This window comes from Lytechinus variegatus, chromosome 17, assembly GCF_018143015.1.
Source record: "Lytechinus variegatus isolate NC3 chromosome 17, Lvar_3.0, whole genome shotgun sequence".
NCBI classification, from domain to species: Eukaryota; Metazoa; Echinodermata; class Echinoidea; order Temnopleuroida; family Toxopneustidae; genus Lytechinus; species Lytechinus variegatus.
The window spans coordinates 16948811-16964134 of record NC_054756.1 but is presented as its reverse complement, the minus strand read 5'-3'; the positions used below and the strand labels follow the sequence as shown (position 1 = coordinate 16964134).

At 33.5% G+C, this 15324-nt stretch overlaps 1 protein-coding gene across 6 annotated transcripts in view; it reads left to right on the top strand.

The window, feature by feature from the left end:
- LOC121431380 (fibrillin-2-like) overlaps positions 1-15324 on the top strand; it is a 66825-nt gene that overhangs the window by 38434 nt on the left and 13067 nt on the right. For all 6 annotated transcript variants that reach the window (XM_041628927.1, XM_041628926.1, XM_041628925.1 and 3 more), the window contains 19 exons: positions 225-344; positions 1994-2107; positions 2574-2693; positions 3135-3254; positions 4103-4216; positions 4750-4869; positions 5505-5624; positions 6549-6668; positions 7930-8049; positions 8233-8352; positions 8876-8983; positions 9357-9470; positions 10034-10144; positions 10896-11009; positions 11772-11882; positions 12872-12982; positions 13470-13580; positions 14372-14482; positions 14808-14918. In XM_041628927.1, the coding sequence (XP_041484861.1) occupies positions 225-344; positions 1994-2107; positions 2574-2693; positions 3135-3254; positions 4103-4216; positions 4750-4869; positions 5505-5624; positions 6549-6668; positions 7930-8049; positions 8233-8352; positions 8876-8983; positions 9357-9470; positions 10034-10144; positions 10896-11009; positions 11772-11882; positions 12872-12982; positions 13470-13580; positions 14372-14482; positions 14808-14918 (2190 nt within the window). The remainder of the gene's footprint in view (positions 1-224; positions 345-1993; positions 2108-2573; positions 2694-3134; positions 3255-4102; positions 4217-4749; positions 4870-5504; positions 5625-6548; positions 6669-7929; positions 8050-8232; positions 8353-8875; positions 8984-9356; positions 9471-10033; positions 10145-10895; positions 11010-11771; positions 11883-12871; positions 12983-13469; positions 13581-14371; positions 14483-14807; positions 14919-15324) is intronic.

Sequence of the window (15324 nt, the reverse complement as noted above, 5' to 3'; positions counted from 1 at the left end):
AGTAATTTGTAGTTTACATTGCATCTTATATTTATTGCCAGCATTTGATCCACATGATAGCAATCCTTGTTCTGGTGGACAATCTTATACTTATGGGGACACTATAATGATCAATACTTCTCATATCTAAATTTGATACGTTTCTGTATATTAGGCCGTGATATTTTTAAAATATTCACTAAGTGTAATAATATGTTACATTGTATCTTTTTATTTACTTTAAGCGTTTGATCCATGCGATAGCAACCCCTGTTATAATGGAGGATCATGTAATAATCTGGGCACTCATGATACATACATCTGCCAGTGTCTTCCTGGTTTTGAAGGTGACCGTTGCCTAACAGGTATGTCTCTAGCCCCAAGTAAATATATTTGAGCTAATCTGTCATAATATTAAAAGAGCAGAATGGGACAGATATTTTTTCAACTCTGTATGTATATGCAGACCTGTGTCAATACTTATACTGAATTTAAAAAATCTTAGAGGGTTAATAAGCTCCTTAGAAATAAATAGCATCTTTCTTTTATGCAGGTATATCAAAGCATTCTTTAATCCAGCCTCAGTAATAATGATTTACTTTAAATACCTAGTGTGTCAGAAACTACTATGAATATTTCTGAAAAGCAAGGTTCTTATTGTTTTATAGACCATTATACATTTTCTGTTTTTGTTTGTATCATTATTCTAATTCAATGCTTGAGAAAAAAATGAAATTAATCTGATCATACCCAATTTCTAAAGTGTAACCAAGTTTTCTCACATAAGGCGGTGCTGCACCATCCCGAGTTTGCTCAATCTCGAGATTTTAGCCCGATCAGCCCTCTTCGCGATTAATCTCGAGATTCAAGAAACCCCGTCTCCACCATCGCACGAAGAGCGATTCTTGCTCGAGCGAGGCAACAAGCCCGATATTCCGAGCATGCGCACTTTCGATCTTGGAGTTTCAACGGCCCGCGCTTTTGAATAACTTCCCGCGATGTGCCGAATTCGACCGTTGTTATGCAACAATCCTCTCAGCTCAGCCGCGCTATAATTATAAGCGAGTGAAGTATTCTTCGTTTAATATGATGGCGGACTCCGAGGCAACGACAGAGGGGGTGAGAGAGAGGGGGGGGGAAGAAATGCTATTTGCTCACATTTTGCGAAGGAATAAGACAATGCTGTCAGTATTGTTATTGACTATGACCATCGTCGATAATGAGCGCCTCCCCCATCGGTCTGGTCTCTCCCAAAATCCATTCACGGGGGGCTTGACACCATCGTTGCTGATTGGGGAATTGATGAACGCTATGATAAAGTTGACTTTCGCATGCGTTCGGTATAATCGCTGTTTATGTTTTTACCAAGGCGGAAATGGAACACGAATTGCATTATGGACTGAAGGTCATGAATAAATTAACCCGAGTCCAAACCCGAGTGCGTCTGCACCTACGAATTAGCGCGATAATTCGTAAATAGCGCGCTATTTTGCAAATAAACCCAAGTTGACTTGGGATTGCAATCTCGAGATTAATCCTACGAACTAGCGCGATAATTGCGTCTGCATTACAAACAATCTCGAGATTTTTCAGATCGGGATAATTTGCCGGATCAGAAATAGCGCGCTAATTTGAAAACTCGGGATGGTGCAGACGGCCCTATTGAATGTTTAATGAAAATATATGTCTAAATATCTTGCAGCATCAATATTCTTATTTACTGGTGGTCCTATATAGCTGGCAGCCATAATCCATTGATATATCAAAACACACTAGGGTAGCCCGGATCTTAACCTTCCTTAGCGTTGAATTGAACTCTATTTTGCGACATTTCAAACAGCAATGTGTATTTTGGCTTGACTAATCTTTAAGCCCACTTGTTTCAGTCAAGGTCTGTGCCCTTACAGTGTGCTCATAGTGTTTCTCCTGTTTCTTTCTAATTATATTCATCAATACTTATGATAAAATAGTTTTTTTTCAACTTTTTCTTTATATATCTTATCATCTTATACAGTTTCAAACCAATGCAGTAGCTCTCCTTGTCAAAACGGTGGGACCTGTAGGAATTTTGGAGCTTACTACAGCTGTGACTGTCAACTAGGATTCACTGGTGATAACTGCGAGCTTGGTAAGTAGATCTAACTTAAAGTTCTAAGGATTTTCTCTTTGGTCTCTATTTCCACTTTTCCCTGTCTTTTTCTATCAGCATTGTGATATCACTTCATCACCAATGTCTCAAAATCTGTTACTAAATTTTTTAAGATTATATTCATATATTTTTTTAAATCCACCTCCTTTTCTTTCTCATTCCCTTTCTCTCTCTCTCTCTTCCCCTATTTTTCTTATTTTCTCTTTTTCTTCTCTCCTCTTATGTTACGTTACATAAATAATTCAACGATTGCTGATAAACTCAGACAGATTAACGGAAAATTCAGAGTATTCTCTGCTTTATCATTAGTCAGTATAGAGTTTAAATTCAATGAATATAAATCCTTGCATTAAAAAAGTGTGTTGAGAAAAATTGATCCTCTCTCATCTCAATATTTGTCTCCATTTTATTTGATGTGATTTCTACAAATTTACATCTTTTGCAGCCATTAACCCTTGTTCCAGTGGGCCTTGCTTCAATGGAGGCACGTGTGAGAAGGTAACAGGGGTATATGACTACACCTGCACTTGCCCAACTGGATACGTTGGAAGTCGCTGTGAGATTTGTGAGTAGAAAAAGTTCCAAACGCACATATCATGGAATTTTATGCAATTAATCATGCTAACATTGTAGTACTTGTCTTTCCCAGAATTATCAGTCTCATTCTTGATGACTTATGTTATAATTTGACAATTGGAGTTAGTCATCGTTTTAATTGAGAGCAGATTAGATTTCACACATTTTAGTATGCATTGTGCATTTTAGGTTGCGCTTAAAAAAAATTGTTACAGTATTATTTTTTTTCAAAATTACTATTGAGCACTCTCATTTATTACTACCTGGAAAGTTTTTTCCCTGCTTTGATCTGGTTTGATGTTGCATTCCCTTCTATTACATCATTGAATTTGTGTGATAATTATTCATCCAAAGAAGTAAGTTCAAAATTGAGATCCATCTTTAGCCCTCTTTTTTTATAATTAAATTTATTTCTATTTTGTTTTTATAGTACTGGACCCTTGTTTTAACAATCCATGTGAGAATAGCGGGGTGTGTATTGCAAGTCTCACATCCTATTCCTACCAGTGTAACTGTCCTGATGGTTACAGTGGAAATAATTGTCAAATAGGTAAGTATACTGGCTTTAGTATCCGGGTCCGGTTTAACCAATATAGCTTCAATTACCAAGTTAATGTCATTGTTACAAGCTTCTAAAATTGTGGTATTTTAGTGGCTTGGGGAAATTTTGTCATCAGAATGTCAAATTTATTAATATCAACAAGTGTTATGAATTACCAACCATTGTCTACGTTTGTGGTTACCATCTTGGACTGTTAAGCTCATCTTAATACTTGAGTATAGTATAAACATTGAAGTTAGACATTACTAATCAGTCTAATGAGTCTACTAAGTACAAGAAATTAATCTTGAATGATGAAAAATCTCAACATGAATTTTCTTTATTAAATGCTTACAGCATTCCCTGATGTCTTTGATATATTTAGCTATATATATTAATGTTTAAAATTTAGTTTTGAAATTGAGAAATAAACGCAAATTCATAGATACCCGTATTGAAACAGGTTCATATAGGTCCAAATTCAATAATAGCTCTAGGTCTCTTCGTTATAATTACCTACGATCTCATGTATGTTACATATGTCATGGACTGCAATAGCATACCTGCATTCTAAATGTAGCCAATTCAAAGTCAATCGTTCGAGGGTTTTTTTTTCATTCCCTCTTATTAGAATGTGAAGAACTTGACCCAATGTGCACATTTTTCTAAAAATGTAGATCAGTGTTAAGGCCTCACTTGCATAAGTGTATCCATCATATTTTATGGGTAGTAGAATCCCTAGTAGTTTATATGACTATCAAGATTGTCGTCTTTATATTTGATTGAATCATTATATTAAAAGTCAATTCAAGGTCAGACTCATCAAATCCATTCTTCTTCTTTTATTTTCTTCGCAGTTAACAATGCATGTTCCCCGAATCCTTGTCTTAACGGAGCAACATGTACAGACTTTGTAACAGTCTATACCTGTGAGTGTCAACCTGGATATACAGGGAAAAATTGTGATCAAGGTAAAAAAAAAACAATACCTGAATATATTTTCTTTATTTTGTTTTTAATTTTCTTAATAATGGGGACAAACTGTTCACAAAACAACATGCTAAGATTGCCCTGTACATTCATTTCTGACCAGTCCATCTTCCTGTATAATCATTAAAGAGTGGTGCTCATGAAGATGTTAATAAGTTACACACAAATATATCATACATGTGCTTATGTCTGGTGAACCCTTCTTTTTCTAAATCATGTTTCATTTAGCAAGGGAAAAGAAAGGGATGTAGGTTTTTAAGTAAAGCTTTGCATAATAAGCTGAACAGCCTAATGGAATCAGGTTTTGCTGTTTTGTATAATGAAAAATGGTGATGACGAAATGATGATTGTCTTATAATAATGATCATAATAGTCATGATAGTAAGAGTAATTATGAAAAGAACAACGACACGATTTGAATTCTGTGACAAAATACAAATCAAAAGTGTAAACCTTTCCCTCTGGTCAAATATTTAGTACCTGATGGTATGTTCTAATTCTTGATGATTTTCAGAGCTTGATCCATGTGTAAGCTCACCATGTCTGTATGGCGGAACATGCTACCGGTTATCAAATGTCTATAGTTACGTCTGCCAATGTGCCTTGGGATATACAGGTCCTAACTGCCAAACACGTAAGTATTAAATATGCCAAAGAAGTATATGTCTTCTCTAAACATTGACATTTTCTCATATCATACAATGAATATCACAATACTTTATGTTACATGATTTTAGATCTTTTTACTTTGTACGATTGACATGTCTAGAATATATGTTTCATGTAAAGTTTATCTTGATTCATAATAAAATGGCACTACAACAAAAAAGTTAGTTAACAACAAAATCCATGATTTTTTTAAATATGTATAGATGGCAAGTGAGGAAATGTTTGATATCTATTATCATTATACACTTTTTTACATAAACATTTATTTTTTCTGCGTGCTGTATGTGTATTCCAAACCAGTTAATGTAGCTGCGTGTTGTCATGGGTGTAATGCACATCTTGGCAGCACCAGGGTATTTGAAAGAGGGAGAGTTCATCTAGAGATGCCTTCATATCTTTCAGAATAAAAGTAAACGTATTATCTATATTCTTATTTGTCAATTTCCTCCTCTTTTTTCTCCATTTTTTTCACTTAGACAAATGAGAGGGAGTAGTTCTCCATGCCACTGCACCTTCGTACATCCGTTTTCTGCTCCAATACTTAACTGCATGGAAATTTTGAACTATGATTTATTAATCTCTCCTTTCTTTGCGATATAGTTTTAGATCCATGTGTGAGCGGCCCCTGCCAAAATGAAGGAACCTGTGTTGCGAGTCAGTCATCTTATGTTTATGCTTGTCTCTGTAAGGATGGATTTTCAGGCACGCACTGTGAAACAGGTACTCCCTTTTGCATGCAATAATTTTCAGTAGAAATATACGTATATATGTAACACTGTATCATACATTTTTAAAGTCAGTCTTGTGATCAATTATAGCTTTACAGTCACAGTTTGCACTAGACATACTACCTTAAAGGTCCCCGCACTTACTATTTAAGGTTTAAAAGTGCCATCTGATTCCATATCAATATTTACTTCAAAGCTAAAATGGATACCAAATGTGTCGAAACTTCATGGTCCAGTCTCACACAAAGATTTACAATAGCTCGATTCATTTTCAAATTATATCATATTAAGAATTTTACTTTCTATGAAATTAATCACAACGCGTTGTAAGACTAGAATCTTGATGTATGAACGGAGGTATGTAACAGGGCCTTTTGGGTAATTGTATCCTTTATGCCACTATGCAATTTGGGGTGTTTACATTTATTTTGTAGAATACACTGAGAAAGTTTATTCTCCTATCACTCAATTTTAGATTGCTTCTCATTGCGAATAAGGTACTCGTAAGATGCAGAGAGGCCAGCACAGCTAAATCAGTATTCTTTACTTAGGTGTGGTCTCCGATTATGAAAAAATGGCTTACATTTTTATGAAGAAAATTTATCAAATTCAATTTAATTCAATTAAAAAATTGTCTTTATTGATAGTCAAACATGTTAACAATCATACATGAAAAACAGCAAGAGCTGGACAAATCATGTTTACAAGTTGGTGCTGGCACAATTAAATACAGAGTAAAAACCATAGTAAAATGCATTAAAATGTGGAATGTGAAATCATTTGGTGTCTTGATATCAAATAGGCTTATGTTTGGATCAAACTCATGCAGTGCAATTTCAAAATTTTCATTAGATAATCTGTGCTTAAAATAAAAGTGTTCTCATTTTGATATTTTTCCTTATTATTTGATTTTCAGAGTTGGATCCTTGTGCAAGCTCTCCGTGTGTGAATGGAGGGAACTGTTTTAGAGCTAACAATGCATACCAGTATGTGTGCAATTGTCCAGTTGGCTATGAAGGAACCAATTGCGAAGAAGGTAGGTTTCTCCTACAAGAAAAATGACTAGTTCATGTTTTATTAGTAAGACTAAGAATTGAATCCAAGTAATACTTAGAGTGGGGATTCTAGTAGTAGAAGTAGTGCCACTTGTATTTGTAGTTTTATATTAAAGTGATTGGTTAACATTGGTTTGAATTTAAAAAAATCTGCGCGAGAAGGTCACACTTGTCACCTGTGTCTGTGATATGTTACAAAAATAAAGCCCAGAAAAAATTGCATTTGAAAATAATTATTTAGTGCTTCAAAAATTGAAATATAAAGTGACCGGAAACACCATCTTAATTTCATCCCATACACTTATGTGTACTATCTAGGTGTCTATAAGACGCCCATTTACAAAATCGGGGTTTGCCTTGTAGTTTTAGCTTTTCATTCTCAATAATGGTTGTTTTCAGGGTTTATCAGTTCTAATACATGCACTTGTACACATGTTTCATCTTGGTTTGAGAATTTTTTAAATCGGCTGCTCAAAAAGTTAAACAATACCTTTAATAGTAGTAGTAATAGTAGTCGTAGTAAAAGTAGTAGTAATAGCAGTAGTAGTAGTAGTAGTAGTAGTAGTAGTAGTAGTAATAGTAGTCGTTGTAGTAAAAGTAGTAGTAATAGCAGTAGTAGGTATAAAAAGTTGTATTTGTCATTGTTGTAGCTACAATACTACCTATATTGTATTCAGGCAGTTGTATGAGTAGCGGTAGAAAATTCAGAAGTAATAGGAGTTATGGATATTACGTAAATTATTGTTTTGTGAAAGTGATGGAACAAACGTCTTCTTAAAGGCAATTTGGATGTAGCTATCTACATTAAGAAAGAGCACATGTACGTGATTATTGTTTCATATTCAACAATCCATAACATTCTTGTAATTTAGAGTCAACAAATTGCCTATTTTATCATCTTAACAGCATTACTTATCAAAATTAAACACAGTAAACACACTAAAAACTTGAAAGATAATTCAAAAGCATACTTATTCTACAGAATAAACCAGTTCTTAACCACGAAAGATGATTTACGAGTGAATTTCACTGGTGACAGTATACTAATTAAACAAACACGTAAAAAAAGAACGCTTAAAGGAATTCATTGGATAAGTAATTGAGTTTAGTTTGTTTAAAGTTAAGTAGTCAGGTTTTGTGATGTAAAGCGCTTAGAGAAATTTTGATAGGTGCTATGTCAATTTTGAATTATTACTATAATATTATTTAATTATTATAATATTATATAATATCATTTAACAGCTGCACCATGTAACAGTAACCCATGTCAGAACAACGCACCGTGTGTGCAAGCCCAGGACGGAAGCCACTTCGTTTGTGTTTGTCCTAATGAGAGAATCGTGGGGACATTCTGTGAGACAGGTTAGTTCGTGGACCCCTAGGGTCGTTTTTATTAATTTGCAAAAGTAAATATTAAGGAGCCAACTATACAGTGGTAATGTCAACTTGTCTCAAACGAGGATCTTCCAGTATTACATTGATCTCTTCCAAGTCAAGTACACAAAAGAACGATCAATTTTGATGTTTTTCTGTCTTTTTCCACAGTATTGGATCCTTGTGACAGCACTCCATGTATAAATGGTGGGACTTGCTTTCCGTTTGAAACGAGTAACAACTTTATCTGCAGTTGTCCAGCAGGCTACAGGGGAGAATTCTGTGAAATGAGTAAGTTTAAGTTTTATTTCTAAAAACTATATCACCTATCCCTTTGTGTAGGTATGTGTAGGTATAAAAGCTGGTTTGGTGCGGAAGTATAAAGTTTGATAGCGGTTTAAGGACTCTCAGTGACTTATGAGAGCCCTTTGTAGCATGACTTCAAACTAATGTTTCATATACCTCATAACCCTTAGCATCATATCCTACTGTTATATATTTGAAAAGAGAGACATCGAAAATTGAGTCAATATCATTGAATTTCATATAATATCTTTATAAGATCTAGAAGGTAAATACATAAACATTCCTTAAAAGAAGATGTAAATCACATAATGCTTTAGGACACATTATTTAAGATTATTCATGAATGTATTTCTCCTTTGTCTCGCTTTGTGTTTAGTACTCTTTTGAGAGCACTGACGCGTGCCCAATTAATCCTTAAAACTAATTAATTGATCTCATAATTGACTGATGATCAGGCATCATACACTGCATTATTCTTATCGTTTTTTTTCAATAATCTATTTTCTAGCTCCTTGTTCATCTGAACCCTGCCTAAACAATGGCCTCTGCACAGTGTCAGGTTCAACGTATAGCTGCCAATGTGCTTTTGGGTTTAGAGGGTCGAACTGTGAGGAAAGTGAGTATACATAATTGTTTTACTTAGAAGCAATCCGTTGTTTTAAAATCTGCAATTCAAGGAAGATACTAGTGCACATGATTTTGAATATTGATCATGATTATTATGGTAATGATGAGGATGATGATGATGATAATGATTAAGATATGATGATGATGACGATGATAATGCTGGTGTTCATGATGTTGATAATGATGGTGATGGTTATGATGATGATGATGATATGATAAAAATGATGATGATAACAAAATGATGATGATGATGATGATGATGGTGATGATGATGATGATGATTATAATAATGATGATGACTGTGATGACATTTTGATTATCAATGTATATTCACCATCTTTTATTATGTTTTATATCAACAGTTGATGCTTGTGCAAATAGCCCATGTATGAACGGTGGCTCGTGTAGTGACTTAGGATCAGGTTCATACCAGTGTGATTGCATTGGAGACTATCTAGGAACCAACTGTGAGATACGTAAGTAAATTATTTATGGATATTAATGAGTAGCATATACATGTAGATGATTGTTATCACGATTACACAAAAAGAAATTGTTTGATACTTGCTTGGGTGACTTCTCATTGACATTCTACAGTACTGCAGAAACATTACACATGTTTTTTTAAATACATACTTGATATCTTCTTACATACTTGATATTTTTATCAATATTTGATGAAACTGAAATTGCTTGATTCTGATTGCTGTCTCAGTATTTATGGTCATTTTACAAGTCTGAAACTTGCAATTTTTCTGAACAGTCTAGTCAATACATTCCTCTTGCACAAAACCGCAGAAATACTCAAATTTGAAAATTTAAGTTTATTGTGTAAATGAAACAAAGGGGAGAATTTTCTTGGTCTCTACAGCTAGATGGTCGTAATGGACTAGAAAATTTAGTGCAAGCTCAGAAGCTGTATTCCTAGGACGCTAGATATTTTTAGTAGCCATAAAGTAGGGTGCTTGTTAAAGCATTTCTAAAATATCAATTTTATAGATGACCTTTGATCTTTGAACTTGTATGTGTCCTATTTTAGCCCCTGGAGCATGTATTAGTAACCCATGTGAAAGAGGCCAGTGCTTTTCCCTTCAAATTGGTTATTTCTGTGACTGCCCAGATGGATACAGCGGTGACAACTGTGAAATTGGTAAACAAACAGTCTCAATCTCAACTAACGTTATTTGATTTCCTTTTTTTCATTCAAAGAATTTAAGAAGGTAGTTGTAAATTTTTTTTATTTCAATTAAATGTTTGATACCAAAATAAAGACATATATATTTTAGGTCTTAACTCGAAACTTTAAATGGTTGCTGGATTGCTACTTAATGCATAAATTTCATTTTTCAGATAAAATTTATGTACTAATTATTGATTTGTAAAGAGAATTTAGAATTGATTGCAATTAGGTTTATTGAAAATGCAAAGCCCTCATTAGCTCAAAATATGAGTGACAACCTGCAAACAGAATTGTTATGGCTTTGATAATGCCCACACTTTATTATTGTGTCAGTGCTTTGGAAAAGTGCTGTAGTTGTTCATGATGATAATATATTTGTCTTCTTTCACCCAGAAAGATAATGAAATATGTGGACATGTGCACCATTTGTGTTCTTTGTAGTAATTGTCATGTGACATGTTCCTTTAGTGAATTTGCTTGCCATTATTCTCAATCCTTAGAATTTTATCTCTTCTCTTTTTCTTTTCGATATATATTGCATCTTATACAATTAGTAATTGTATACCTTCATTGCATCTTATACATTGAAATTAGTCATCAGTTATATTTGACATTATTTATTTTCATTGTGATTCTATTATATGCTTTTGTGAAATGTCAGTTTGGGTGATTGTCTTAAATGTTGTCATTCAACTTTATTGAATATTTACCATTTAACCAGCAAATGATGCTTGTTCCCCGGATCCGTGTCAAAACGAAGCTCCTTGTATCAACCAAATAACTTACTATACATGTGTCTGTCAAGAGGGATATATAGGGGACGACTGTGAGCAAGGTAGGGCAATAACGTCTCAATAAGAGATATATAGTCCCTTAAATACTGTGTTGCTTTTGATTAAATATCATTATTCTAACTGAAAATGAGAGACATCGATCAATGAAAGTTATAGAAACTACCAATATTGATAGAAAAAGGTTTTTCATATGACATTTCTTATGACATGTGCTGAGATCAGTCAATGAATACATTGGCAATATTGCAATATTCTCAGTATAATGTATAGACTTTCAATTTGTTAGAAGATAGTTAAACAAGGATTTATTATAAGTTGTTTTTCATAGATGTGATTGATATTTTTTTGATGAAACACGGTCTAATGTAAAAATTACTATTGTTGGACATTCCTTTATATATAAATGTACAGAACTCAACAAGTTTCAGGATATATTAGTCTTTAAGAGGGATGTGGTATTAGTTGTCCCTATCTTCTGATTCAGTGAGCCCTGCACTAATTCATGGTTCATTCTTCACTCCTGAGAGTATATTGATTGCATATTACATTTGGGGGGATGCATGACTGAAAATATAAATTTAGATATGTCTACACTCATCATTAAAAAGTAATCATGCATGACTGTGAGAAATATAATCCTTAAAAAAAAGTATCTATACATAATTTATCATTTGAAATAAACTGTTATTGTCAGAAATCCAATCCCCAAACCAAAGATACGGCATATCTGCATGGCATTTGGCACATTCTCCACTCCTTGTGAGGTATTAATGATTGTTTGTCTCTGACTTTTATCCCTCTAGCGACTGCCTGTGTGACCAGCCCTTGTCTGAATGGAGGAACCTGCTCCCCTGCAGGATCTGGTTACACCTGTCAGTGTCCGGATGCATTCATTGGATCAACCTGCAACGTTGGTAAGCACTCTCACAATCATTGCACAATAATTTCAAACATACTCTCATATTTAGCAGCGACATGTGAATGTAGATATCATTTTCATTTATTTCCGATTTTGCATATAATATTTTGACAAAAAATAATATGCATATAATTATAAAGGACACTAAAGGATCCAATGCGTTCACTGGATCAACCTGCAACGTTGGTAAGCACTTTAACTACCATTGCACAATTATTTCAAACATGTTCACATAGTTGCAGCAACCTGTGAATATAGAGATCATTTTCATTTATTCCCACTTTTGCATAAAATATTTTGACAAAAATAATATCCATACAAATATAAAGGACACAAATGGCATACAAAATTATGAAATTGATAAATAGAATGATTCCAGAAAATGATGCCTACTATTGCAATGTATGATAGGTCATTTTATAGATCCTAAACATTTCAATATCCTTAATTTACCTTTGTGTGGCGCTTTGACTGTCGTATTTATTGCTACTATAGTGATATCAAGGTTGTCTGTTGTGGAACTTGTCTCTAAGTGCTCCGTTTCTCATAATAATCCTATTTCTCTTTGATCAAGCTTCTGTGAATATGGTAATCGATGTAATGTATGATGCTATATCTACAGATCAAAATATGCTTTTTTGACATTTTAGAATTAATGTTTTGTTTTTATTAGTTTAGTCGGTATTTTAGAAGGAGGCAGGGTATAGGCCTCAATTCTTTGTAGATTCTTCTCATCATAAGTTCCCAATGGAAGTTGAGAACATCTTAATATCCCAAAGAGAAGGGTTATTCCTATTTGTAACAATTTGAAACAAAAAATTGATAATTTATTCAAATAGATGATTTGTTTCTTTGTCTAGTTATTAATAATAAAGGTTGCTTTCTATTCATTTGAGATAATTTATGCTTCAAGATGGACATAAAGGCATAGAATGGGTGATTAAAACATATCTGATTGATATTTAATGTTTTCTTTCGGCACAGATAACCCATGCTACACATCACCTTGCCAGAATGGAGGCGTTTGTACAGTGAGTGGCTTTAATTATGTGTGTAGCTGTGCATCAGTATGGATTGGACAGACATGCTCTGAATGTAAGTAAACCATAACCCTTTGCAATCTGTATTGATATATTGACAGAGAAAAATAGTCAGAGTTATATCTTTGCATGTTGATTTGATTTTGTGGGATTATAATGACAATTGTTTCCATGTTATTTTCTTCAATTCAAGATTTCCATATTTCACCACTGATACTTAGGATTATTATATATGTTATTCAATAAACATTTCTTTTATAAGATTAGATCTAATGTGAAGGTAAGAGAGAAAACTAATTATTATGATTATTAAATTTAATTGTACGAATGTGCAAGATTGCAACATCAGCGTGTAAATAATATAGCACTTGTTGTCATAAAATTATAACATGAAATCGCCCAGCATTGATAGACCCATTTGATTTGGTATCATTATAAATATCTTGCCGAAGTATATTGCCAGAATGGTCATGAAGGGAGGACTCTTATGTATTAGATGGGGTTGTAGTGTTCAATTTTATTATTCATCTATTTCATAACAGATCATCCATGTGGATCCTCGCCCTGTCTTAATGGAGGGGCCTGCTACAATACAGGTGGAACGTACCAATGTACATGCCCTAATGGCTGGACTGGCAGCACTTGTGCACAAGGTAAACTCTACTCATTCATTGACTTTTTATGTACTCAATTGCATGTAGGAGCAATTTACAATCACATCTATTATTCTTTAAAACTGCAAATATATGTTTGGTAATAAACCATGTATATATTCATTATGTTGTGAACCAAAGAATTTTTTATAGACCATAATGAGAAATTTACTTTGAATCAAGACGTAATTCACAGGCATTAGTGACTAATATCTGGGTTGTCTTTTGCTAAAATTAATATGAAATATAATCTACATTGATACTTCTCATTCATATTCATTAGTTCATATATCTTTCACTTTTTCTGATGTAATCTTATTTCCCTATGAAGCTGCTTTCAAGAATTTATCTTGATTAACCCCTTCCAATTTCTTATTTACTTTATTGATTATTTTTTTTGTTTGCAGCTTAGCTGTAACTTGTAATGTAAATTTCTGTTTCCTTTCACATTTCTCTTACAGGCATTTTTTTAATTTTATTAATTCATTAGTTACTTCAGTAATTAATTTGTCATTGTATTCAGAGCCTATTTTGGTTTTCGTATCCCCCCCAAAAAAAAAATCATGCAACTATCAAAATTAAATATTAAGTTATATATACCCTAAAGCAGCTACATGGATGATATAATTTCAAACTTTGTTTTATTGTACAAATTTCTTGATTTGTTGCAAAAATGTATGTTCTTTCCATAGGTCTCATTGGTAATCGTGGTACTTTAATATGACTTTTTAGGATGCTTATCATTTTCATTCTAAATGTTGACGTTCTTTATTTGTTTTATTTCTCAATAGCTGCCCCTTGTTGGTCTTCGCCATGTCAGAATGGTGGGATATGTTTAACAATCAATGACCAGTACAGATGTGATTGTCCAGACGATCACATTGGTAGCAACTGCCAAACATGTAAGTCCATCATTCACATGAACTTAAAAAATTAATAGCTGTATTTGCTCTTAAACTTGTCACCATAAGTTGACTATTAAAAAGTTTGATGAAAAGGGAAGATTTAGTTTCTTTGCATGATAAAACACCAAGATTTCCATTGATATAAAATTAAGTAGAATATCTTTGCAGGACTTTGAGAGGAACGGAATGAGTTTAGAAAAACTTAAAAAGGGTGGTCGGTAAACAAATTTCTCATGCTTAAATAAAAAAAAAGCCGCTAGGACCCAAATCAAATGGATATCCTATTTAATTAAAAACACATACTCTTCACTCCATTGTACAGATAACCCATGTTGGTCCTCACCTTGTTACAATGGAGGCACTTGTATCAACCAGGCTAATACGTTCCGCTGTGAGTGTGCAGCTGGGTTTGCTGGAACTAACTGCTTGGAAGGTATGTACTGATTCTTGAAGTGCTTTAACTGTAAAAATTGTTAGGTATCTTTAAAAAAAATGTGTAATCCACTTCTTTCCACACCATGTCAGATGTTTTATCTGGTAAAGTCAGTTTAACACAACAGTTATCGTAGTAACAGACACCCTTGAAAATTTCATGAACCACTTTCCAGCTCACCTTCGTCCTGCTTTTAATCGCCCATCTTTCACTTAATTGCAATTGAGGGCGTGACATAGCCAATTGACATAAACTACTAGGACTTGGAGGTTCCTTTTAGGATCAAGATCATGTAAAATATATTTAACCGCCAAAAATATGACAAATCGATAATTACTATAAACCTCAATATGTATTTTCATATTTACATCTATTTTTAAAAAGAAATATTCAATCCGATTAGACC